This window comes from Crocodylus siamensis, chromosome 7, assembly GCF_052110815.1.
Source record: "Crocodylus siamensis isolate JL-2025a chromosome 7, ASM5211081v1, whole genome shotgun sequence".
Lineage (NCBI taxonomy): Eukaryota > Metazoa > Chordata > Crocodylia > Crocodylidae > Crocodylus > Crocodylus siamensis.
Window position 1 is genome coordinate 82,877,943 of NC_143401.1, and position 26,196 is coordinate 82,904,138.

Here is a 26,196-nt window from a genome sequence, read left to right on the forward strand (position 1 = left end):
CAGACAGCCTTTTTTCTACCTTGAAAATCTACTACTGTAGTGTCTCCCTTACTCGGTTTTGTCTTTCCTCCTCCCCCCCCATTTTCCCTTCCTTCCTTTCCTGCTCTACCTTTTGTTTTCCTCATTTCCACCTTACATTACATACATTCTCACTGGCATCCTGTCGCACTTTTAGCTTCTCTTATTCCCCGGAGTCTCAGCAGAGACTTCCTATGCCCGAAGAAAGGTGATTGCACCCAAAAGCTTGCAAAAAACTTTTTTCCAACTACTCAGTTGATCTAATAAAAGATATCACATCTACCCAAAGAACCGTGCCTTCCTAGTGCATGCTGCTTCATAGTTTCATATTTGTTAGGGGCTGGAAGGCACCTTACAGATCATCGGGTCCAGCCCCCATGGACTTTGGCAGGAAAGACTGGGTTTGTGTAATATCTTAACGTGAATTTTCTTCTGGTGACTGGGATCTTTGTTATCAACTCTTTGGGTCAACCCAGGGTCTGGGGTCAGGATCATCAACACTGCCCACTAGAGGGCAGTGACTATGTCATCAAATTTCATGGGATCTGTGGAAAGGATGTGTAAAGCTTGTTAGGCATAGCCACTTGGAACAGGGCACTCTTGTAGCATGTTAAGCACTGAGAATTCATTGGAGACAGCACAACTGATGGGGATGAGGACCATGAATGGTGGAATGAGCAGTGTCAATGCCTTGCGGCTTCCTAGGAGCATCAATGCTGACTGGATCTTATGACTTTGGACCTAAAGACATCCCTCTTACAGTATTCCAGTTAGGGTTCACCATGTGCTTGGCAGTTTTCTCCAAATCAACCACTTTTATGTTACTCTCATTTTTAGCAGTCATGATTTTTTCAGATCAAATGATGATCAGATCTAAGGCTTCCCATATTAAACCTCAGTTATACTATTCATTATACCTCGATTGATTTGGATTAAGCCCAAAGTGCCCACTGACAAGCTTGTCCTCCTTGATCTGTGAGTATGTCCATATGGACATTGTGGTCATGTATAGCTAAAAAAAAATCAGAAACTGAACCTTTGGCTTTATGTGATAAGCTAAAGAAGCAGTAGGTCTCGATCATGTATTCCTTCCACTAGAGGGCAGTGACACACATATGCAGGCATCATCGTACACAAGCTCTGATAAACCAATCTTGCCCTTCCTGTAGGAACATGCTTCTTTCTAATGCATAAGTGTTATCCCAATTAAAAGTTATATTTCAGCCTTCCAACGTCCGTATTTGCATTGACTCTGCAAAACATTTCCTGGTTTGGATTATTTAACAGCCATGGAATTCCACAGCAGTATCTGCCAGTGCATCCATCTGGTCTTCATCACAGTAGTATCTGAGCACTGCAGAACTGTCGAATTTTATCATCCCAGAACCACTGAACTTGCCTTTATTATGTATAAAAGATTGACAAGAAGGTAGGGTCCTAAACTTGGCCACACTTAACAGCAGTCTAATAAACAGGTCTTCTCTTTGGGGTATTCTATCAACTGTTGCTTGAACTAAACTTTACTGCAGCATTAACTTAAAAGCACAAAAAAATTATTCAGTGCTGAAGAAAAATCAGTATGCATTTGTGTGATAATTTGGAGGCTTTCTCTGTGCTGCTTAAGAATTAGGTTACTAGGGGATTCTCTACGTCAGGCAGCCATCTTCATTTTGTATTTGGGGCTTACCTACTTTCCGTCTCTTTCTTTACCTCCATGTTGTACTGAAATTTCAAGAGGTGGTGACAGGTTAACAGCTGGGAGGGGGAAGGGGTGTGAAACCTTGAGGGTCTGTTGCATGGAAGTATTTGACAAAGTGTTGGATGCTACCCAGTTGAAACCAGTTTTAGAAGTCTGAATCCTGGAGGGAGAATGCTAGACAACTAAGCATTAGATAATGTGGTGAATGACAGATCATCTGACAAAGGAGGTTTCACTGAGAGAGAGCCGTCAGAAAGTGCGAGCTTCCAAAGGATAGACGGAAGAGAAGCCATGTGTTAGAGTATGGAGGCAGGAGACAGGGTGGAGAGAGACCCTGACTTTATTAAAGGAATTGGATCTAAACCTAAGACATTGCTTAAGAGCAATGAGAAAACCAATTCAAAGAAATGCACATTAGTATTTCTCATTTTATTTTGATCTGTATGTTCCTGTGCTGGCTAAACAACAATTGGCTTTAGGACCCTTTACAAAGGGTGTGTATCTGTTTTCACTATTAGGTGCCTGGAGGTTCTAGCTGGGATCAGGGTCGGATTGTGCAAGGCCATATGTAAACACCTGGTAAAACACGAAGATGTTACAAGCTAAATAGATAAGACAGACCTGGGCAAAGATGGCTTCTATTAGCCTCATTTTACAGATGGAGAGCATTTAATATATGACTAGTTGAGGCTCACACAGGAGACCTGAGACAGCTTTAGGAATAGAATCCATGTTTTCAAAGTTCAAGAGCAGAGCTTTTAACACAGCTCAATTCTTCCCATTCTTCCTGCAACAAAGTGAGACTAAAAGTATTATTCAGGAGGTTTTATGATCACATGTCTTAAAAAGTATGTAGAGCATCCAGAATAATGGAACCCTGATCCTTGACTAGAGTAGAAATGCACTGCGGTGATACAGTGCTGACTTACCTTTGTCGAAACTATCTTGGCACACAAGCTGAAATAATTTTATTTCTCTTAGGAGAATCTGGTGTGGTAAATGAAAAGGGGAAACCAAAAATGGAAGGGTATAAGCAATCATATTGCTACAAACTGTGGTTTAAAGAAAAAGGTTCTTACTCTTGCTGGACACGCAGGATTAATTTCATCTCCTTGTGGTCAGCAAGCTGATCCCCTGAAATGTCCACTGGCATATTCTGCTGAAAAAAATAATTTGGTAATTGGTCCATTCTAGACTTTTATGGGTAATGACTCTTTCTACTGGCATTAAAATAAAGCAATTCTTACCACATAAGTTTTTTCAATTCAGCATTTTCTTTATATAATGTGTACTCATAGAAGAGCCTACTTCCAAGCATGGTGAAAACTGCTTATGTCAAGATTTTGAAAAGTTGATGATTGTCATTTGGTTCCTAAATTAATATTACTTAGGCACCTAAATGATGGCTCCATTTGCAAAGCAGCTGGGCATCTAAAATTTCCCTTGGTTTTCAAGTTGCGTTAGAATCTGTGGGAGCTGCAGGCTGTCCTTTGACAGCCGACAAAATATTTAGATGTAGACATATGGATTTAGATGCCTCATTTCAGGCAAGCTTTTATTTTTTAAAAAAAAAAATTTTAAACACATTTAATGGTGTGTATAGCACTGTCAGACAGCAGTTCAAAGCAAATTACTTAGTGCAGAAGAAACTTTGCTCCCATTGCTTTTAATGGGAGCACCCAGTAAAACAGTCCTGAATATTCCAACATCTTGTTTATTTGCAATGGGGGTAGTAGGGTAAGTTACTTCTATCATGAGAATTTTTCCAGGACACTGAAGTACATGGTTGGGTTTCCATCTTGAGATCTCAACTAAAGGGTTGTCACTGAAATTGTTTCTGTTGATAGCCAGTGCATAAGATGTAAGATATGGTTACAGTCAGGGTGAGATTTTTAGATGTTCCTAAGGGAGTTAGGTGATCAATTCATATTGTTTTCCAAGGGAAGTTGGGTATTTTACATCCTTTTGGGTTTTCAGTCTCTCCCCCCTGTGTTATTAATCTCCATCTGTAGTAACTTGAGGTGGGCTACAGCTGCAGATTTTTAGACCCTGATCCAGCTCCTCATAGACATATTGGAGTCAGCCAAAGTTTTGTGTCTCTCTGCTATAAATGGGATGCGCCTGGTACAGATATGAGTTCAGATCTTAACTTCCCCCAAGTCTGAGTTTTGTTCCAATCTAGGGACTGGAGTGAATCCATCTCTAATTACAGCTGTGCTTTCATGCACTACTTGCATCATATAGGTTTTTTGCCATCCCAATGCTGAATAACAATGTATCAACGTCTAGTTACTGAGTGAGAGAACAAGAAGGCTGGTTGACAGAAGAGACAAAAATATTGAACACTGAAAGGTTCAGTTTTACATTTTTTTCCTCCCCTGCCCCCTCACTCCCATATGCTAGGAGACAGCACTGTTCTGGCTTTTAAAACTTGCAGTGCAAAGGGGTATTGGTGTCCTCATTTTCCTTCCTCCCTATTGATGTATCATTACCAGAATGAAAAAGGACGTCTCAAGAGCTTTTGAAAAAATGGGTGACTACTCAAGACATTTTATAAAGAGGGAAGAAAAGGAAAGAAAATAGAACTCAGTAGGGGGTAGAAAGAGGCTGAATGTGTGCCTTGTCTGTCTTTTCTTTTGCTGGAAACCTGGAGCTGTTGTTCCTATTTCAGTTCAAACTGTCACCTTTAGTTCTTGATGGCTTTACTGCCCTTGCTCCTGAACCTCAACAGATTGGGTCTTATTTACCTATTCACACTCCACTGTGGAACCTCATTAATAGGCTTATTAGCTACACCATTCACGTGCGGCAGGGTTGACAAAAAAGATTCCAGCCACTTTGAGGGGAGAAAAAACTGTAAAGAGATTATGCTCTCATTCAGCAGCCTAACTGGTATGAAAAGCTCCCTGGGCCCACTGAGATCACTTGAAGCCTAAATATGATGACAGAATTGGTTTTTTTTTTTTTAATTCCAAACATGCTTCTGCTTCTCTCCGATTGAGGAGTTTTGCTGTTGTAAACCAGTTTGAAAACTGGCTCATTTAAGAGAAGAGAATAGGATGCTATTGCTAGACTGCTGTCTTTTCATCCCACAAAAGAATAAATTAAAAATAGGTGTTCTTGTTTGTCATTTTTAGTGGAATACTTCCTTTTCTTTCAGAGTATGCAAAGATATCGATGAATGGTGAAAGGTACTGCAGCTTCCTGTGCAAGACAATAATTTATGTGAGAATGTATTAACCAAGTTTTCAATGGGCAATGGACATGCTTGGAGCTGAGAAAATTGGATCTTGACTGTGACATTTCAGCTTCTCAATTACAACATTCAAATGTCCCTCACTTCGGAAACAAAAACATTAAAACTGTGTTTCCAATAAATTACAAATGTGTCCGCCATCCTACTCATGGCTCATATTGATGGCATGACAATATAAAAGTACTTTCTGGGAGGTATGTCTGTTTCACAGGGAAAATTTGAAAACATGTTGAAGTATGTGCAGAAGTATGTTAATAGACCATGTTGCCAGGTCCCAGTCCTCTAAGGTCCCACTTGTCAATACCGTGCACAGATTAGAAAATATGCAGGAGCTTAAATAAAGTAACATTAAATTGATCACCGTTCTCATTTAATTTAAGGCAACTGCTACTTATTGATTTTGGTGTCAGGCTGATTCTACAAAACAAGCATTATATAGAACCCACGTAGACAAGCTTTTTGTGAACATTATTTAAAAGAAACATTACATTAAACCACTGTTGGTGTAAGCTGCACTCAGCTTCAAAATGCTATAGTTATGCATTAGCTATGCCCACGTGTGCGGCCAGGCAAATAACTGAAATTGTTGAACAATTTGACCAGGCTTTCCTTTATAGGAAACACAAATATCAGAATGCACTTTTAGTGAAATTTAGACCGCAGTTTTATGGTTTGAACACAAAAGCCTTCTCAGAGCTCATTTTATATATATATAAAAATATATATATTTTATATATATAAAAAAAAATATGTATATAAAATCTCTCTCTCTAATATATATTTAAATAAATAAAAGAACAGCTGAAGTCCAATGCAATAAAGTGTGTACACACACACACACACACACACACACACACACACACACTTTATTGCATTAGAATCCAAAGACCCCAGCTATTCTTGGGAGCTTATCACTCCCCGGGGCTTTGCAATCACACAAGTAGATACAGGCCTTAGCCCCCGAACCTATTCAGTATAAAATTGTCAGTGAATTCTTTTGCTAATTCCATTTTCAGGTTTGAAATTAAACTTTCCTCTGCCATGCTTATTTCACATTATACTGGTTACCGCATGGCAGCTGAAAGGACAAATATCTACAACTAGAAAGGAAACTAATGAGCTTCCAGATCATAAGCAGTACAAGTGGTGAAAAATAGATGTTTTTTAACTGTAAAAAATATTTGTAACATGGGTTATGATAGAGCTGCCTGTGAAACGGTTTTTCCATCCTACAAAAATGGTTGAGATTTTCAGTCTGTCCCTCCTCTCCAGTGGGGTGTAGCTGACATAATTTAACAAATATTACTGGAGAAGAGAAAGAGCGATGTTCCTGGAGCAGCCCACAGCATGGGGATGAGGATATGCACTGGGGTGTGGTAGACCTAGCTCAAGACCCTGCTCCAGTGGTTCTCAACCTTTTCAGCACCAAGACCCATATGTAAATGTTGATGGCCAGTCCCAACCCAGTGGCCCTCACTCCCAGCCTGCTGCCTTCCACCCCCACAGTGTGCGGAGCAGGGGGTGGGCGTGTGGGGCATGGGGGCCCTAAGCAGCCCCTTGTAGGCTGGAGCTCTGCCAGCCTGCAAGGGAAAAGCCACAGTTTCCCATGTATTTATTCTTTAAAGGATATCCATTTTTAAAGTTTGTTTGTGACCCTTTCATATAGTCTTGTGGCCCACTTTGGGTCACAACTTGCAGGTTGAGAAACATTGCTCGGCTCAACCTGACTCAGAGCAGTGACTCCAGCCCAGGTCTCAGCTCTCAGGGCAGAGCCTCAACCTGTGGTTTATTGGCTGTACTAGAATAGGGACGTCTCCTTCTCCACTCTCTCTTGCTCAGCTACTGCCTGTTCTGGGATAGAGGGCAGGTTTTTCTCCGTTTGGTTTTAAACTGAAAATGCATCATGGAAATTTTGTCAAAACTGGCAAGTTCCAAGGAAACCTTTTGCTTTTGATGAACCGGCATTTTTCAATTAAAAACTCTTTCACTGGAAATTTCATAGCCAGATTTAGTCCTTTTTTTTTTTTTTTTTTAGCTCTCTTTAATGTGTGCTAACTACGAGCTGGAATTGCAAAGCTTGACAGTCATGTGCAAGCCACATATTTTTCTGCTTATGTGCCTAGAGTCTGTGCAGTCCAAAACTCAGCTCCTTATCTTGGGCATCTGCTGAATTAGCAGGGAGCCTGGCTGTTTTGTCCAATGGGTTTCCCCATTAAAAAAAAGAAGGAGGATCTGATTCAGCACGGCTCTCAGGCACGTGCTAAAGCCCATCTCTGTCCGCCAAAGAATTTCAGCGTGGAAGTTTTTGGCTATAAATAACTCCTTGTGTTTAATGTAAGACCTGAGGGTCTAATTTAAGTGCTTTCATAGACTCATCACAGAAAATGAGGGTTGGAGGGTACCTCCAGAGGTCACCTAGTCCAGTGGTTGTACCAGCACCCCTTTCAACCCACTCCCGACCTGCTGCCCCCCACCCCAGCCCCCCGTGTGTGGGGCAAAAGGGGGGGTATGTGGGTCATGGGGGCCCGGCAGCCCCAAGCACCTGCCAGCCTGCAAGGGCAAACCCACAGCGTCCCCCATTTTTCCCCTTTAAAGGAGAATTAATTTTTAAAGTGTTTGCCCCTTTCATATATTCTTGCGACCCACGTTTGGGTCCCCACGCAGGGGTGGAGAAGCCCTGCTGTAGCCCGGCCCCTGCTCCAAGCAAGACCATCTTCAACTAGCTCATCCCAGCAAGGCTTTGCGTCTCCAAAAACCTCCAAGGATGCTTTGCTGAATCAGCTGGAACTTTTTACCTGTGTGTTTTTTGTTGTATTGCAATCTTCTTCCCCGCATCCCCCCACCCCTTTTTTTTTTTTATTGCCTTACTGTCTATGGTAAGGGTGAGGATTTCGGAGGCAGCCGATGCCAGGCAGAGGTCGCTGGCGCTCCCCCCGGCCCTGGCACACGCAAGGGGTGACAGGCACGAAGTTAGGTAGGTTGGGGGCGGGGAGGGGGGGGTCAGATCCTGGCTGCTGTTTGCAGCGTGAGGCCGGGAGCCCGCAGCGCAGCTCGGGGCGGGAGGGGGAGGTTTCGCTCCGTGCCACTTGGAGGCGGTTTGCGAGCCGGCGGGGAGGCAGGGGGGCCCGGGGCCGCGCGGAGCCGCCGCGATTGGCAGGGGAGCGGAGCGGTCCAGGAAATGGCTCGAGTTTCAAGCGGGGGGGAGTGACCGGGGGAGGCAGAGGCGGCTGCGAGGAGACAGGCGGCTCGCAGAGTTGACAAAGCTTCGGAGCTTGCAGCAGGGATCGCGGCTCTGCCTCCGAGGGACCCTGCCCCGCGCGCCTGCCCCCGCGCCGCTGCCGGCTCAGGCGAGGGGAGGCGGCCGCAGCCCCGCGCCCCGCCGGGCCCGCACGCGGAGCGCGGGGGTCATGCTGCCGCCCTGCCCCGCGGGGCTCCGCCGGCCCGGCCCGGCGGGGGCGGCCGCGGAGTAGCCCGGAGCCGCGTCAGTGCAGGTAAGCGCCGCCCGCACTTCCCCCGCGCCCGGGCGCGTCGCGTCGCCTCACGTCGCGTCCCGCGCCCCGGCTCCCGCGCCGCCACCTGTCGGCGGGGCCCCGCGCCCGGCGGGATGCTCCTGTGGCGCGAGCGGCGGGCCGGAGGGAGCCGGCATCGCGATTTTGTCCCCCCCCCCCCCCCGCCCCTTCCTTCATGAAGTGTATTGAAACGTTCAAGCTGCCCTTTCACACGGCCTGTTCTGGGCTGGGTGTGAAGCGCCATCGACGTTTAAAACCTCATTGTCTGCTTTTGTACCAAATCCCTGTAAATCTTCCACCCGCCTGGGCTCATTTTCATCTGAATGGCCTGGTGGGCGCTGAATAGACGGCAATCAGCAGCCTCCGCGCTTCGCCCGCGCTCCGGCATGTCAATGAAGGCGCGGGTGCCCCGGCCCGGGCCGGCCGGCGCGCAGGGCCCTGGCCCGTAGTCCCGCAGACTTCGCCTCAGAGCTGCGCTTCCCGCGGCCACCTGGCCACTGGCTTGGGAAGTGGCGTCCTTGTTCTATACAACGTGTGCACACGCACACCACGAGCGTACACACGTCTGATACGTGTCCACGCACAGTTGCATGCGCGTGTGTGTATATTTGTGCGTGCATGTGTATACACACACATAGAGTGTGCCCATGCGCGTGTATACGCACGCATACAAACGTATAGTGTGTCCGTGCGTGTGTATACACGCACACATACATATATAGCATACATGCACACAGAGATATATACACCCAGTATAATATGGTTACTTGGTTATAGATGATATATCCATGTGTGATGTATACAGTTATATCGATGTGATATTATAATATAGTACATGCTATGAACGAATTCAATATGGGATGCGTTATAAGATGTTGTTAATATGCCGTAAAAGAAGTGGAAGACGCCTCGTGACCATTCAGTTGCCAAGTGGCCCTGCGTATCCCCGCTGTGAAACGCCGCTACTACACCGTGAGCTCCATGCTATGATCACTTTTGAGCTGCTCTGCAACTCCTTCCCGCGGGGGAAGCTCGTAGGCTGCGGTGTCTGCGAGGGGGAAGCCTGATTTTTTGGTGTCCTCCTTTGACTTCCAAACAAAGATGCCTATGGGGGATCGGCAGTATTGATTTGGCTAACAGGCCCTCTACAAATTGCGGGCTCTCCAGACAAACAGCAATGGGAGGAGATTACAAGAACACCGAGCAGGGAATATAATTAATGCCACTGCTGAACAAGTACTACTTGTTTATGTGTGTTTTCTTTTTAAAAAAAAAAAAAAAAAAGTGGAACTACAGCTTGGAGGAATTTGGTCCCATTCCCAACCCCGGCTGTTTTCCCATGCTTGTCAATTTGGCACAGAAATTTGGGCAGGTATGTGAGGAGGTGAAAATGGACTTGATGAGCGGGTGGCAAGGAGCAGAATCAATCATTGGAGGCTGACAACTCCTCCCCAAAGTGGAGGCTGAGAGAAGAGACAGAGTTCCCTTTCAAGGAGAAAAATAAACACTACGTGTGGCTTTCACTGAGTCTGAGACTCCAGGAGGGATTATGGTATTGTAGTCAGGAAGCCAGAATTGTGGAGGCCAAAAGCATGCTGGGGCTGTGTTCCCAACATTGAGATGGAGGTACATAATTACCCGGGATAGGGGGGCTTTCCAAAGAAATGTCCACCAGCAACGGTGGCAATTAAAATCTGAAAAGAATTGGGTTTCATGTCATAGGGGTCCCTTCTCTGCTTGGAGATGAGGAAGTCTCGCACTGTGGAAAATGGCTGTAATTGGGTCTCACTGAATTCAGATAGAGGGACCCCAGAGCTAAGTTCAGCTTTGCTGTGATGTAGGAAAGGCTTTGCTGCTTTTTGAATCCTTCCTTAAGACAGAGCATCTTCCAGAAACGGTGGTAATGGTTAGGTGTTCAGGGGGGTTGGCAGGAGCCTCCTCTTGCTGCGGTGGAGGTCCACATTTTAAATTCATTTCAGAGGCTTCATATAGCCTAAAAACTCTGAGCTTTAAATACTTTTTAAAGGGCCTGGAGTTTTTTTGTGTGTGTGCAAATATCGTGTAGGTCTAACAAAAAATGTCATCTCTGCTGCGAGTCCTGATTGCCTTTTCCTTTAGACCAATACAGCTATTATCTGAATACCTGGAACTGAATTCAGCATTTTTATGTGTTATTTCTTGCCAGTGATGTCCTCTGGCTGTGATTAGAATTTGCATGGCCCTTGATCACGGGAGGCTTTATGGGAATTAGTTAAGTTAGCTTCACACCCACCTCTTAATTAGGTGCTACATTGATTGGGCCAGTGGGTACACTGAGGCACAGAGCTATGGGTTTCCCCAGGTCATGTAGTGAGTGAAATGGCAAAACTGAAGAGTCAGAGCCCAGGTTTTCTTGCTCCTACCAGCGCTAACAGAGGCAGCCCTTATAAAACTGGCTGCAGTTCCACACTCCTGTCATTTTTTTTAATAAATACAATAACTTTCAGCACCCTCTTCCATGAGCTGCTGTTGTTTTCTTTGAAGGCTTCATGGCGATGTGAGATGAGGGCAGTGGGAGAAGCCTAGGGCTTGAAATCTCATGTGATAAGAAAAAAATCCCCAAACCCTTCCAATGGCCTTTTAAAAATATTTGTTAATATTAAACATCTTTCTGTACTCTGTGCAGTATCCAAAGCTGAATACACTACAACAGAGCATTCACTCCTCAGCGCTAGGGACGGGAGGAGTTGTAGCTGAACACTTTTTTTTCCTCAGCTGGAATTTGAATGAGCTCTTTAGTACTTAGCAAATGAAAACTACATATTCTTTTGTCTGACTACCTGTGTTGCTGGATGTACTGTAGGTGGAGAATGAGCAGACTTTTTTTTTTTTAGATGTTTCCATTAAAAACCGAATGGGAATGTGGGTATGGGAAGGGGGAGAGAAAGAGGAGGAGGAGGAAGATAAGAAAGAAACTTTAGATTCCTCCTCCTCCCTTCATTACTACTGCCTTAGAAGTTTCAGCTGGGTCTTAATACAACTAAGATTAATCATTGACTAGGTCACACAGATCAGAATAATTGATGCATTTACTTGATTTATTCGTTCCCTGAGGTCTTTTGGTTTTTGAGGGGAAAAGAAGATTGTTTCTGGTCCAGTTGCTAAGCCATTCGGTGGTGGTGTTTTGATTCACATTTGACATGCCATTGTAGTGATAGCCCAGTCCATTGTGGTAACTGCACGTTTCTTTGGCACTCGTGCTTTTTCCCAGTACATTATTACTTTAAAAAGTGTTTTCTTCATTGTTTTAAATAGCTTGTTTTAAGCATTGTGAAAGAAACCTCCCCTAGGTCTGCAAAATGTCCACTGATTTAACAGATTGCGGTAAATCTGATTTTGCATGTAAACTAATAAAAATGCCAGCTGATGTTGCTGGATGATCTCTAGGAGGAGTGTAGTTCTATGGTAGTGTAAGAGTGATGATGTACCTGTGACGGTCTAGATAGCAACTGCAGGAGAGGTAAGGATTTCTTATTGGACCAACTGTGTAGTTGGGGTACATTCAAAAGCTTTTCCAACTTTAAGGAGACCTGAGGAAGAATGCCTTGCCATGTAATTCTATAGCAGTCTTTATTCAGATTTTTATATTCTAAAAAAAGTGGAATTAACAAGTGCAGCTGCAAAAGCTGAACCCTTTTAATCGTTCAGGACCTGCAAACATTTAAATTGCAGGAAAGTTAATATAGAAGAATGTTGTTACACAGGAGAGCTGGAATCCCTCAGATAATATAAAATCACGAGACCCAGCTAACTGTAAACAATATTTCTCAACTTTGTGCTTTGTAGAAAAATCACTGGTTTATTTTAAAACTTAGCTGACCACACAACTGTCTGGGGGAGGGTCTGAGAAGCAATGCAAAATCTTCTAAATATTCAAATAATAGCAAGAATATAATTTGCATAAATCGTGGTATTTTGCAGCATTAAGAGTTAACGTGTCCACACATGTGTGCGCCTTTGTTTTTCTTACCAAGCTATATATTTTTCTGTGATTAAAATAGTTATCTAAACATGTGCTGAGAAACAGCTTTTTTTGAAAACAAGGAGACTTGCTTGTGCCTCAGGTGATGATGGAAGCTCGCTTACATTTTTCCTGTGTTTTTGAAGCTGTTAAACTGCCCCTCCCCAGCCCAGGTTTTGGGAAGCTTTTCAATTGATGTTCAAGATAATTTCACTGACGCTGCTAAATCTCTCTCCCCACAGCAGCAGCAGTTCCGAGTGAGAAGGTGCTATCAAGGCTGAAGGCACAGCTTTCAGTCCATGCTTCTGTAGAGGAGTTCAGATGGGATTGAAGTCCACATGGAGATATGGAAAAGAACCAGGAACTTGCACTAAAAAGATGGTCAGCTGGGATTCGGCTTGCTTTATCTGCCTGGTGGTGGTCACCATGGCGGGACTTGCCCTAGCAAGACCATCATTCAATTTAGTTGTTGAAGATGCCACTTTGGAACCTGAAGGTAAGTCACCTAAGCGAGTTTCAGCTTCAAGAAGAGTTTATTTTCTAGCTCTGAAGTACAGTCGGATTAGCTTAATAGCTATGATAAATGTAAATCATCTGGCAAGTTTAGCTTAGAGTGATTTCATGTATTTTAAATTGTCTCGTGATTGCATGTCTTGCAACTCTTATGCAGGTGAGTTAACTCAATGACTTCACTGGAGCTATGCACCAACGTGTATAATGCTAACAAATTCTTGCACTGTGCAAGACCATACTGAATTTCTATGCAGCTGTTAAACATTGCTGTTTTAAAAAACAAACGCTTTTTAGAAGCAGGTATCTCCTTGATTATGTCTCTTGACAGTTCTTCAGGTACTTAAACCTAAAATGTTGTTTCTAAATGCCATTTATTTTTCATCATTTTTGCTGGCATTAATTCTGAAGATTGTTCTTCTTAGAGGATTACTCCCTATTTTGGATATTGCTGGTCTTTGCTAAACTTCCCTTGTTGCCTTTAGCTGCAGCACACTCATTGCAGGCCTGAGCTGTAACTTCTAAAGTACAATGTTTGTATCTAAGCAATGAAGATGCATCTTAGTTAATTCTAATCAATGCGAGAACTAATGGAAATGTTTCTGTGGATTTATATAAAACATGTTTTACTAAGAACTAATGTTTTGAGCCTAAACCTGTCAGACTTTTAGAAAGATCTTTGAGCCAGATGTCACCAAATTGCTTTATTTATTGCATTTTAAGATGGTGTTTTTAATTGTAATATATTTCTGTATTTTAAAGATGGTTTTTATTATGTAGTACAGCACCTTCTCTGTCCCTCTAAGCAAGTCAGTGGGGAATTGCCCTGTCAAAACAATCTTGTCAAAATAATTATGCATGGAACATTTCTAAGCTACAAGCTTTCTATAGGAAATACGACTGTTACCTGTTTTACTGTTTATATAGAAGAATACAGGTTTGATTTTACTTTACACGTGTTAGCAGAAAGCATATTGGTTTCTGCTGATCATGGCTAGCTATAGGTTTTTCTCATTAGCAAATTTCTAGAATCCCTTCCATGTAAATTCCTATTGATGCTAAAGGGATTGATTACTCGGGTATAAGGAACTCTTCCTACTGTCCATTCATGAAAAATGTTAATCAAGTATTATAATATTTGTAGTCTGTCATCAGTAGAGGTTATCAGTAGCAAAGTTATTCTCATATTACCGTCAGGATGTTGGGGGAAAAAAAAGCCAAATTCTCATCACTACTTAATGAACTTGTTTCTTAATAGCCCACCTGGTGTGTGTTTGACTTCTTGGGAGCCTAACAATAACAGGAATGATTCTGATTTCAGATCAGTAAGGCCTCATTGGTTTTAGGGTTGAAGCAGAAGGTATTTATGGTATTGCCAGGCAGACTGGCAGTAGTAGAGGGAGAAGATAAATATTATTCTTTCTCCAGGAAAGTGAAAAATGATTCTTCTGACTGTGATTTGATAATCATGATTATTTTTAAAAGTACAAGTTGAAAAGACATCACCTCCAAAATGAATATCCAATTAATGGAATCTATATCTTGCTGGAGTGTAAATTATAGAAAGGGAAACTTCATCCCTGGGCAGAAATGTTACTTGAAACAGTTTCAGATGTGAGAGCACTGAATCATCATCAGCAAAGAGAAAATAGGGTTCCAAATTAATGGCATAAAGAGTTTTTATGTTGTAGAATAGAGGGAATTGCAGGATTTGGGAAATAACCTCCTTTATGTATTTTATTGAACTTGAAACGCACCAAGTTTTTGACACAATCATCCTCAGTGGGCTCCATCACTGCTCCCACATCTCCTTCTCCCCTAGTCTCCCTCTGCCAAAAAAATCTTCACAGCAGAAGTTGACTTTTTTTTTTTAAGACCCAATATCTTCCTGAATACGTTTTTAGGGACAGATCCTCATTTGGTGAGAGTTGGACATAGTGTCATGTATCAAAATCAGTGGAGCTGGGAGAATATATCAGCTGAGGAAGTCAGTGGAACGGTCACCATTAACATAAGTTGATGACCTGCCCCTTTGCCATAACGTAGGAGCCCTGATATTTTCTTTTTGGGGGGTGGTGGTGGGCTGTTTTGATGTGTTTTATTCTTTTTTTACGGCTCTTTTATTGCAATCTTAAGAGCACTCAGAAATGTTGTAGATACTTTACACAACATAAAACAATCCCTCTGCCTTGAAGATTTTACAAGCTAAGATATCTCACACACTTAGATGTATGGTTTTTTATTCATTTAAATTGTAAAACAAAACCTTTTAATGGTAGCATAGTAAGGAAGGGCTGGGAGGGCTGCAAAGAAGCTATTCTGGTTTTTTGGCTAAATATGCCTTTAGGAACCTTTGCAAACATGTTGTGTACAATGCCTGGTTAAATAGCTACTTTAGCGCAGGGAATATTTATCTAGTAGAGCAGTCACCTTCATAGGTTTATATATAGTATGTATAATAAGTGCGAGACATCCAAGTATTTGTTCTTTTTTTGAAGTAAATTGAGTCATTTGATGCTGATCTTAGTCTGGATTTGTAAAACAAGTGACTTACTGGAGACCAGCATTGGATCTGTGGCCATTAGGCGCTACTGCAAAATGTGTTTAAAAATACTTGGGAGACTACATGTATGGTAAGAAAACCATTGTGTATTGTGGTATCAAGTTTGGTGCTATGCTTACTTAGAGAGTGGTATCGTGCAGAATCACAGGGCACTGACAGATGTGACAGTTTGTTGCACGATCGGCCCTTGAAAGTGCTCTGTGGCTGTGCACAGTTATAGAGCTCTTTAAAAATGCCCGGTCCAGTAACAGTCTGAACCTTCACTATATGAGGTTTCAGATGAAAGTGCTCCAAAGCAGAGCACCTTCATTAACATCTGTCAGCCTGGGGGTTAAGAATGGGGAGGAGGAAGGGAGTGGAGGGAGCTTGTCCTGTGGGTTGCCCAACTAGCATTGGAGGGTGGGGCAGGTGGATTGGAGCCTTTCCCTGAGGCTGGGCGGGACGGGGTCCAATCCATTTCTCCCACCCTCCAGGTCCCACCCTCCAGCGCTGGCTGGGCAACCCCCAGAACGAGCTCCCTTGGCTCCCTTCCCTGTTCCCATTCTGAAGACAGCACCAGGGCTTGGAAGGAGGAGAGGCAGGGCTAGGGCGAGAGTGGCTACAACAACGCAGCCGCTCTAAGCTACAGCTCATCTCTCAATCCCCAGGACTCAACAGTGAACATCTCTTGGGTCCCGTAGCGCTAGTGGTTTGGTTTGCTACCATGACTTGTCCTATAAGAACTGTCCATTAGTAGACGTAGCAGGAAGAAGAGTTTATAGACTCAGTTTTAAGGCTGCAGATTTATACCTAGCCCTAGATGTTCCATTTTTGACTCTGTTTGGAGAAGGGAGAATAAAATAATTTTCTCTTTTATGTTATTGCAGTCTTCAGTAAGTGCTTATTCAACCATAGGACGGGGTCTTTTTTTCCCTGGTTGTCCACTGTAATGCAATTCTTTGATTATAGCCAGCCCTTAAAATATGGAGGGCTTTGACTGTATGCGTAGACGGAAGGGTTACTTTGTCAACTGAATAATTAGTTTGGACACACACTTGACCTTCTCTTGCCCCATTTGTCTGTGCTAAATCTAGAAGGCTAACTAGAACCCTACATAGTGGCTTGCTACTTTGTCCTGTGCTTCGTTCACAGACTTGCACCCTTTCCCCTCCCAATCTAATCTAAGATCTCTGAAAGGGGCAATCTAATGCTGCACCCTGTAAAAACGCAACCGTTTCAAATTAGTCCTAAATGTGTATTCATTAGTTTTAAAAGGAGCAGCAGGTTATGTAAGCTGTTCAAGTGGGTGCTGGCTATTTACACACATGCACAAATGTCACTTGATATTTAATTCAGTAACAGCTATTCAGGGAGGTAAATAAAAAGCTTGTTCAATTAAATACCGAGGACAATTCGTTAATATTTGTAAAACATTTCATAATCCATGGACAAAGAGCTGTGTTTAAAGGTTAATGTCACGTGATTATCAAAATCTAGTCATGAATTCAATCATATACACAATCTAGACAGAGTTCTGTTAATCCCAGCTCACTGGCCTGAAAGGTCTTGTGAGCTATGTATTTGCAGTTGGTCATGACCTAGTTGTGACTCCCACTCTCATTTTATAATTGCTAGGGGGCTTGAAGCACCAGAATCCTTCTTTCAGCTCCCCTAAAAATAGAGCAAAGGAAATAGATGGGGATTCCTATACATTCCTTTACTAAGTGGTTATTGAACAAGCCAGCAGTCTCACTGAAGCTGCTATTTCATTGCCACTTTTAGATCTTTGAAGCGGTAGTTGTAAAATCCTTCTCTGAGCAGTATTAAAACTCAAAGAAACTTACCTGAACTGCTACAAAGATTTTTTTGCTGTCCACCAGGAAGAGAAAATTCACATCAGTTGTCACGATGAAGGAGTTCAATGCAATGTATTCCCATTTGGCTTGCACTCTTTGTAAAAGGGAAGGCACTGTAGTTATCAGAATGAAAGCTTTTTGGTTTGATCTAATTTTGAGCCATTTGCAGTCAAGGTTTTGGACCTTGAGGTTTTGTTAAAGTTGAAGGCTTAAACTGGTAGCAGAAGTTATGGGTTTTTTTGATCATGGCTTCAAAAGAGTTGGAAGCTGAAGTTAGAAAAATTTAAGCTGAAATGAGGATGAAAAATGTTTTAACAATGAGGGTTTAACCACTGGAACTGATTATGAAGGCACATAGTAAATTGTCCAGCAAAATAGTTGGATGTCTTTTCAGGGCAATCATAAGTCTTTAGCCTAGCGTAAAGAACCAGTGAGTGAAGTTCTGTGAGGTTATGGAATAGGATGATCTGGATGATCATAAGGGATCAATTTGATTTAAGAATCAATAAGCATTTAGCTTGAGCAAGGCTTAAATCTACAGGCTGTTGTTAACGGTGTATATAATATGTGCACGTTTTATTATTATTACTGTTATAAAGGTCAGCTATAAAGAGAGATTATAACTTTAACACATCTGCTCTTTTCACTTGTGTGAAAATATCAGAAGAAATTACACAATTGTGGATGTTTTGCCACATTTTAAATTCCAATCCAGTTTATATATAAATTTCTGGCTCTTTTTTCCCCAAACTTGTTGAGTTCTATTTTTTAACTCCTTGTATGTCTTAAAATAGAAAATAAGACTGATTATTTACAGTTTTCAAAATTTTCAAAATAGTTACTCCTGGGCAGAGAACTTTATAACTAAATTTCAGCCTGTAGTAACATTTTACTGGCAAGTAACAAACTTATGAAAACTGAAATTTGTTGCTTACATTTACTGTGAAAATATTTACATAGGTGTATCTGTGTCAGGTTATAGTATATACAAGACAACAAGGTATTTTAGCAGAGAAATAATAAATAGAGTAGTCCTTAACAAATAGCTTTCTATATCCAGCTTTCCAACTGCAGTAGGAATAGAATGATCTCCTTCTTTTTATGCAAATACACATAGAGATTAATATTTTCCTAAAATAAATATTTAGCTTGGAAATAGATGGAGATGTGAAGATGATTGTTAACTGTACATTTTCTGTATTGTTAGGAGAGTAAACTTTCTCCTGGGGAATGACAGATTTTTAAGAGTTAAAAATTTTTGAAAGTCTTCAAGTTTTAAATTGTGGGAATCTTCATTGGAAGCTGTAAATCTCCCTAACTATGTGAGATCAGCTATTCAAAAGAGGCAGCACTGATTCAGGCAAGTTAGACTGTCTCCATATTCAAAGCTGGAGTAGGTTAAATGAAAGGGATTATTTTAAAATCAGTTTATAAACTCTTTATGTAACCTACATGTAGCAACTTTCAATTTGGTTTCATATGAAAAGTGTATGTTTATTTGGCCAACTATGATTTTTTTTACTGCATTAAACTAAATCAGTGTAGGTGTGACCTTAAATCTATTGAAGTCCATGAAAAGCTTCTTATTCAGTGGGCTCCGGTGCTAATACTTAAAGTATGTGTTAATTAAAAATCATTAATAGTGCCTATGTGATCTTTTCATCAGTTGTATTAATTGCTTTTTAAAACTCCTCTGAAGTTAAAACTTTGAATGTGGACAAGGCATAAATAAAGATCCAAGTTTCAAACCCAGCACATCCCATCATGGCGGTCTAATGTGTACCCAGTGAGTTGAGCTTGCCTGAAAACCCCACTCTGTTTCAGTTGAAATATATGTCATACCATTGAACTATTCTGTGCATTGAATATTACATGAAGATTAGGTACAGATATTACCCTCATTGCATGTTAAGTGCACACGGAAAGCGTTTTACAGCTGTAACAGAGCAGATGTTCATAGCTCACAAAGCACTTAAAAAATGGCAGATCCCACTCTAAGTTAACCCTGAATGGATGTGGTATCAAATTAAAGTGCTTTTGGTTAGAGTGCTTTATTGAATGTCTGTACCACATCCCATTGTGAGTCAAGGTAGGTTGCATTCCCCTTGACTGCAACCTTGGCCAAGCTGCCTCAGCTGGTGTTCGTCTGCTCTGGGTGAGCACCAGCTCAGACTCCTTGCCAGGCTGTTCTGTTCTGACTTCATTTTGAACACTCCTCTTTGTATGGCGAGGTTGGGGATGGGGGATTGGAGCCCCTGTGCCATGCAGGCCCCACTCAGATTGCTGGGTCAGGTCTTGGGGTGGGGGGCGGGAGGCCAGGCTTGGTCTGTGCAGCAGGGGGCTCTCTTCCCCCTGCACCCCTGCACCAGCCTCTTGACATGGGGTTAGCCCAACCCAGCCCAGCTTTTCCCCACACCAGAAACTGCTGCGTGGACCCAGCTCAACCCCCCCCCCCCCCCAAGACCTGACCCAGCGATCTGGGGGGCCCATGTGGCATGCCTCCCCAGCTGCTGTTGACAGTTTGCTGGTGGGGCAGGACTATGCGGAGGGGCCACTCCAGCAGCCTCCTGGGTGTCATATGAGAGCTCCCCCAAGCTGCTGGCCATGGCCAGTATGGGCAGGGTTCAAGCTCCTTCCACCACACATCTAGTGTCTGCTCTAATTTATCGTGCTTTAAGTAAAGTGTGATAAAGCTCTTCCACCAGGTGCTTTCTGAATATCTGTACAGCTTAGGGCCTTAATTTAGAAAGTGAGAATTGCAAAATTATATGCTGCCTAACATTAAGAATAGGGGAATCCTGTCAATTTTTCACTGTGAAAGATGATAATACATCACTTGCATTTTAACCACACTTCTCCTAAACCCCTTTAGGAAAAAAAAGTCTTAATTTAGGGCCTAGTTTTTGCTGGGAATAGCTTCTAATGTCATAGTACTCTCATTGATTAAGCATTTAAAGGAATGGGCTCTTTTTTGTGTAGTGTCTTCCACAGAATGTTAGCTATATTAAGGGATGTTTGTGAGGGGTACACTGAGTGGGGCACACTAACTGACTACAGCAATTCATCTTTCAACCATCATCACGCTTTATTTTAATTGCTTTTCTAAATGATTATTGAGATCCATTAGTAAACTTTAGGGAAGCCCTGAAAACCTAGGGGTTTGAAATTTGACCTGCTTTAATTTCCTTCATCACGTGTGTTCAGAAACCCCATATAATTATTAATGCTTTTCTTTCCTTTTCCCAAAGCCAGTGGTTTACTACAGTTCTGACTGCTGAATGATTTCTCACCATCTAGCTTAGTATTCAGTAAGAAACTTTGCAGTGACAAGTCAGTATGTTCATATAACAGACAAAAATACTTTTGGCAAAGAAACAGGTTTTGCTTGACTGCTAAGACACAGTATGTAGTGAAATACATTATAGTACAGGGCTCGGCAACATTTTAGGACAGAGTGCCAAAAACACCTGCAAACTTGGCCTGTAAGAAGTTGGTGTGCCAGGAGCGGGTGGCAGGGAGCTGTGAGGGGCCCAGTTCTTGTTGTGGCAGTGCAGCTCTGGCCCCTTCCCTGCCATCTCCCCCAAAGTGCATGTGCCAAGGAAAATGCCCTTGCATGCCACACTGGCACCCATGCCAGGGGTTGCCTACCCTTGCTATAGTATTTTACATGGTAAATTTTTGTGATACAGAGAAAACCAATTTGGTTATATTGTCTATAAAATGATGGACAGAAGTTTCTGTTTTGCTAGTGGAAGGTTGGTGGAAAGGCAGCAGAAAGAAGGACCTTGTACTGATATGGGACTTGTGCTTGTTTGTGATTTTCTTATTCAGTGTCCACATTGCAATGCTTAATTAAAGGAAAGCAATTTAATTTATGGTGCTTAATGATACTTTAATGCTGCTTGAGGCCACTGGGATCATTTTGAGAAATCCTTTTACATCTATGCTTATATTTTGAGCAGCTCTTGAACACAGTTCTGGTTAAAAAGTAGGGAAAAATCTTCTTGCTTAGGTTCTGGATCACCAGTGTGCCCATTGGTAGGTCACACAAGTATTTGATGATCTTCACTCATCACTGAAGTACAGACCCTTCTTTTGTATGTGCAGGTGATATACACAGCTTCTTTCATTAGCAGCTCAGAAAAACTGGAGCAGTTTTCCATTTATATTTCTAGCCTTCTAGGAGACATTGCTGGAATAAGAAATGATTGATATTTATTTATGCTAAAGAAACACTTATGATTCTGGACAATCAGGTTGTGCAGATAACTAGCCTAGGTAAATGCTCATCTTGTTCTACTGGTCCTCCCTACTCCTGGGATCCATTTTGTGTCACTCTTACTACTCTGAAATTAGGTCTTATTTGAGAGCTACACAGACTTAGTCCTGCAAAATATGTCAGGCTTTGCATAGGTGAAGGGGGTCTGACTATACATAGCACATGGCTCTATGTTCTCTAGAGCAGGGCCTGTGTCTTGCTGTGTGTTAATACAGTTTTTGGCAGTGTGGGGCCCTAAGTATTGCATGTATACTAATAATGTTATATATAAATGTGGGAGAATGGTTTGGTTTTAGTCATGATTAACCAAAGTGGTTAAACTTAACTAGAAGCTGGCATATTGGGAAAGTGAATACTTAGAAGACTCAACCCATCTTTGACTAAAAAAGAGAAAAGGCTCAGGTGAAGAGGCTTTAGCTGATACTTAGCGCTGATATCTGGAGAAATGTCATTCAAGTGAATGAGTTGGATTTAGGTCAGAATTTAGCCCAGCGGTTTTGAACAGTATGTCAGACTGGGTAGACTAAATAGTGTTACTAATTAAATGCACTTTCAACATGATGATCTGCTCAAAATATTTGGGACAGACTGAAATGAGAGGATATCCCATCCATTTACGTAGAGAAATATACAGTAACATGGTTTGTTTGTTTTTAAGTGTAAGGTTTTCCAAAGATTCTGAAGAAGTTATTGGCACCCAATTCTAGTGATTTGTGTAAATCCCACCTAAGGCATTGAAGAGAGATAATTTTTACCAGTTCATCCAGACATCCTACTCTGCCTAGGCACTATTTTCTTTGCAAAATAAAGTGTATTGCTATATTCATGTAAAAAGATCTCACGCACAGATGTCTTGTTAACAGACAACCTGAGTAGGGGCCTTGTGGGACCAGAGATGACACTTAACGTGACATCATTCAATGTCTAATCATAAAATAGGAAACTATCCCCATTGTCTCTTCATAGTGATGATTCCAACTACTGCCTCGAGTAAGACTGGAAGAAAGGCTTAATTCCATTTATATACATATTATGAAATGGGAGATGGAGGTGTCTTCCTCAGTCTTTCAGTTGGAAATGGAGGATCAAAATGAAGCTGCAATTTGGAACGTGTTGTCAGCTGGCTGAGATGTTTCATAATATTTTGGATGTTAAACCAAATAGACCCACCCTTCCTGTCTCCCCTTCCCTGCTCCCCCCAGTCATGTCTCTTGCACCGTGTTTCTCAAGTGAACAAGTAGGAGCAGGTGGCTAAATCATTTATAGGTCATGCACAAAACATTCCATGTAGGAGTAGTAAAGAATTGAAGTTTGGCTGCTCTGTGTATCTTTTCCTTTCTTCCCAAGATGCGTGCATTTCATTTAAAACAAATTGTTGCACTCCTGATTGTAGGAAGGGATGAGGTTCTCTTGTACTGTTGCATTTTATAATGTGTACAAGGTCCTACTATAATAAACTTCAAATTTTGTTCAGCTTTTATGGGGTTGCTTTATGGATGTGTTTAAATTTGTTTGTCGTCTCCAGCTGTATGTTGCCGGCATGGAGGCTAACAACCTACTACTCTGCCCAACTAGTAAAAGGGCTTCAAATACCCAAAGAGATGCTTTTCAGCCATCAGAACAGTCCCTGTAATAGTCCTGGTATGTAGGATTTCTTAGTAGAAGATCTATGAAGTCCAAGGACCTGCTGGTCCACACTGCTTCCACAACCTGCATCTTCCAAAGCCTACAGGAGGGGGTGCAGTGCTGTGTGCATCCCCTACGCATCACCCCTGCTAAGTACAGACATTCAAAAAGCCCGAGCCTGAATTCATTCAATCTTTGCAGGTTAGTGTAGCCTGTGTAACCTTTGCAAATGAATAGATGTTCACTTTTGATTACAGAAAAGCAGCCACATGCCTGCAGTGGCTTAGGCTAGAAACTGGGGGTCGCTATAGCGAGCCTCCCTTCTGTTCCACAGCAGCCGCAGGCTGGAGGGAAGCTGACCTGGGGGGTGGCATGGCCAGGCCCTGGCAAGATGCTGAGTATCTTGGCCTGCAGAGACCCCAGCCAGGGTGTGCCTGGAGAGGGAAGGGGGAAGCAGCCCTTGCCAGGTTTGTCCCCAGGGAGGGAGTGGCATGCCCAGACACTGGCCAGGGCAGTGGCTCAGGTGAAGTGGGGGAGGGAGTGGGATTAAATTCCTCATCTCCTCTCTCTCCCACTGGCATGGGGACCCCAGCTGGGGTCTGCCTAGTTTCCCCTGCCCTCCCCCACCCCTCTGCTGGGTGTTCATGCAGCAGGGGGCATGGCTGGAGCCGGCCCAGGCAGCTGCTGTTAATCCCCTTGCCTTCTCTCCCCTCTCCACCCCCGTTTGCCTGAGGTTGCTGCCCAGGTGGGCTCTGGCTATGCCCCCTGCTGCTAGAGTGGCGAGCAGGGGGGGGGGAAGCTGGGCAGACCTGGACTGGAGTCCCATGTGGGTGGGAGAGGGGAGGCAGAGGGATTTAATCTCCCTCCTTCCCCTTGAGCATGCTGGCCCATGCCTCCTCTGCTTCAGCAGGGAAAAGTCTAGCTGGGGCTGTCAGCCAGCCTTCGCTGCTCCAGCTAGGGAACAGAGAGGCAGGGTCAACCCTACTCTGCTCAAGCAGACAGTCCAGCCCAGCCCAGCCTAGGACTGCAAAGCATGCTGGGATGATGGAGGACTCTGATTTAACTTGAACTAGGAAGGGGTCTGGGACAGAAGTTCCATAAATCAGTTTGACCTGAATCAATTCAACCAGGTTTATCTTAAGCCAGTTTTTGAAAATTTAAATCAGTTTATGGCTATCTTCTGTCCCTAGCCATATACTTCAAAGAGCTATGAAGTCACCATGCATGCTCTTTTTGTTTCCTTGGTCAGGGGAAAGTTTTTTTTCTTTTTTTTTTTTTTTTTTAATTTTTCTTTCCCTCCTCCAGTGAGACCAAAAGCATGACTCTCACACATTATGAATAAGGGTACTTGGTTATCAGATCATTTCCAAAAACTGCAGTTGGTTGTTTAAACGCTCTGTTCTACCAGGCATGATCCATATCCTGGTACCACTAGCCAAGATTCAGTATTGCTGAGAGTAGTTACTTACCTACAGGAAAATGCAGCCTTAGCACTTTTTTATTAATAACAATTTTCCAGCCAGTATTATTTGAGGTAGAGAGTGTTGCATAGATTCATTTTTTGTGAAGTTTCCCTGCTTTCAACTGATGGAACTCTTTACTATTCCCTCAGAATTATTCTTTGATGCTTAGGAAAACAAGTCAGGAGTGTAATATTTTCCCTTTCCTATGATGACATTGGCAAGTATTTCTTCTGAAGGAGATTAATTTTTTTCCACTGTGTTAATATATGTAGTATGTGGTAGAATATGACATGTTCCTGTATGCCCATACTGTAACTATTTGCTGTTGCTGTAAATTATGTACTCATTAGGTTCTGGGTGTGTAGGATATAGGTTAATTTATCATCTTCTGCAAATTTTGACTTGTAAGGCAAAATAATTCTCTCTCTCTCTCTTTTTATATATATATATATATATATATATTTTTTTTTTTCTCTCATCGTACTGTTTTCATCTTACCTCATCTGTTGATAAATCATCAGATGAAGTACACACTTCCTTTCAGAATAAGGATAGTAGCATTAAGGAAGATGTCAGGGGAAAATATCCTTCAATATATTTGGGAGTCTGCCTTCTAACACTTTGTAAAAGTTTCTGTGTTTTGAAGTACAGCAGCGCATGTAATTTTGTGCAGCAGCCTCCATAAAAGATTGAGCGAGAACTCGACTTTATGAGGCTTTTCTGCCTGTAATTATTGTAGTGAAGTGCAGTTTCCATTCTTTGTTGCTGTTTCTTTGGCAAACATTTAAAAAAAGGATAATCTTCTGATGATTTAATATTTGTAGAGAAAATAATGGTGTGCGCTCTTGACGGCAGAGAGGTGTTTGTGTTCCCAGACGATGCTTATAAGGGATTGAGATGTGAAGTATTGAATCAGAACAGCAGGAGGCATCTTAGTTATGCCTGATGGGGCATTTGGAAGAGACTGGGATATAAATGAGGAGTAGATGGTTGAAATTCAATAGATAAAGCTGAAAGGATTCTGGTAGTTTTGGGGAAAGTAAGTGAATGTAATATGCCCAATCTTCCTTCTCTTTACCAGGGGTCTGTTCACTCCTTATGACCTGTGTTTGAAGTCTAAGGTGCAGGTGGGTCCCTGGGTTATGCTGGATGATCAGAAGGCAGCAATGATTGGAAATGCCCTGTTTCTTCTGTGACCGTTCCTTTTGGATGTCGAATTTTCTACTTTAAGCCATGACAGGGCATGTTTTGACAGGACACAGTTGGGTCATGCTGGAAATCAGCCCATCAGGTTGGTAGATTCAGCAGTGGCCACCGTGGTAAATGTTACTTTCCTGGGTGGATGGCAGGATATGGCACCCAAACTCTTTTATCAATAGTGGCTGTCAGTTGGTGCCCCACAGCCCCCTCCCCCCTGCCCCCACAGGGGTAGGTGGGC

At 42.6% G+C, this 26,196-nt stretch overlaps 1 protein-coding gene across 12 annotated transcripts in view; it reads left to right on the top strand.

Moving 5' to 3' along the window:
• Positions 1 to 26,196, top strand: part of FGFR2 (fibroblast growth factor receptor 2) — a 135,053-nt gene that overhangs the window by 16,955 nt on the left and 91,902 nt on the right. For 5 of the 12 annotated variants that reach the window (XM_090057916.1, XM_090057919.1, XM_090057918.1 and 2 more), the window contains exons 1-2: positions 8,207 to 8,464; positions 12,725 to 12,978. In XM_090057916.1, the coding sequence (XP_089914042.1) occupies positions 12,804 to 12,978 (175 nt within the window). In that variant the 5' untranslated portion in view covers positions 8,207 to 8,464; positions 12,725 to 12,803. Of the gene's footprint in view, positions 1 to 8,205; positions 8,465 to 12,724; positions 12,979 to 26,196 lie in introns of those variants that run through there. The other 7 variants (XM_090057926.1, XM_090057927.1, XM_090057922.1 and 4 more) reach the window with 4 other exon arrangements.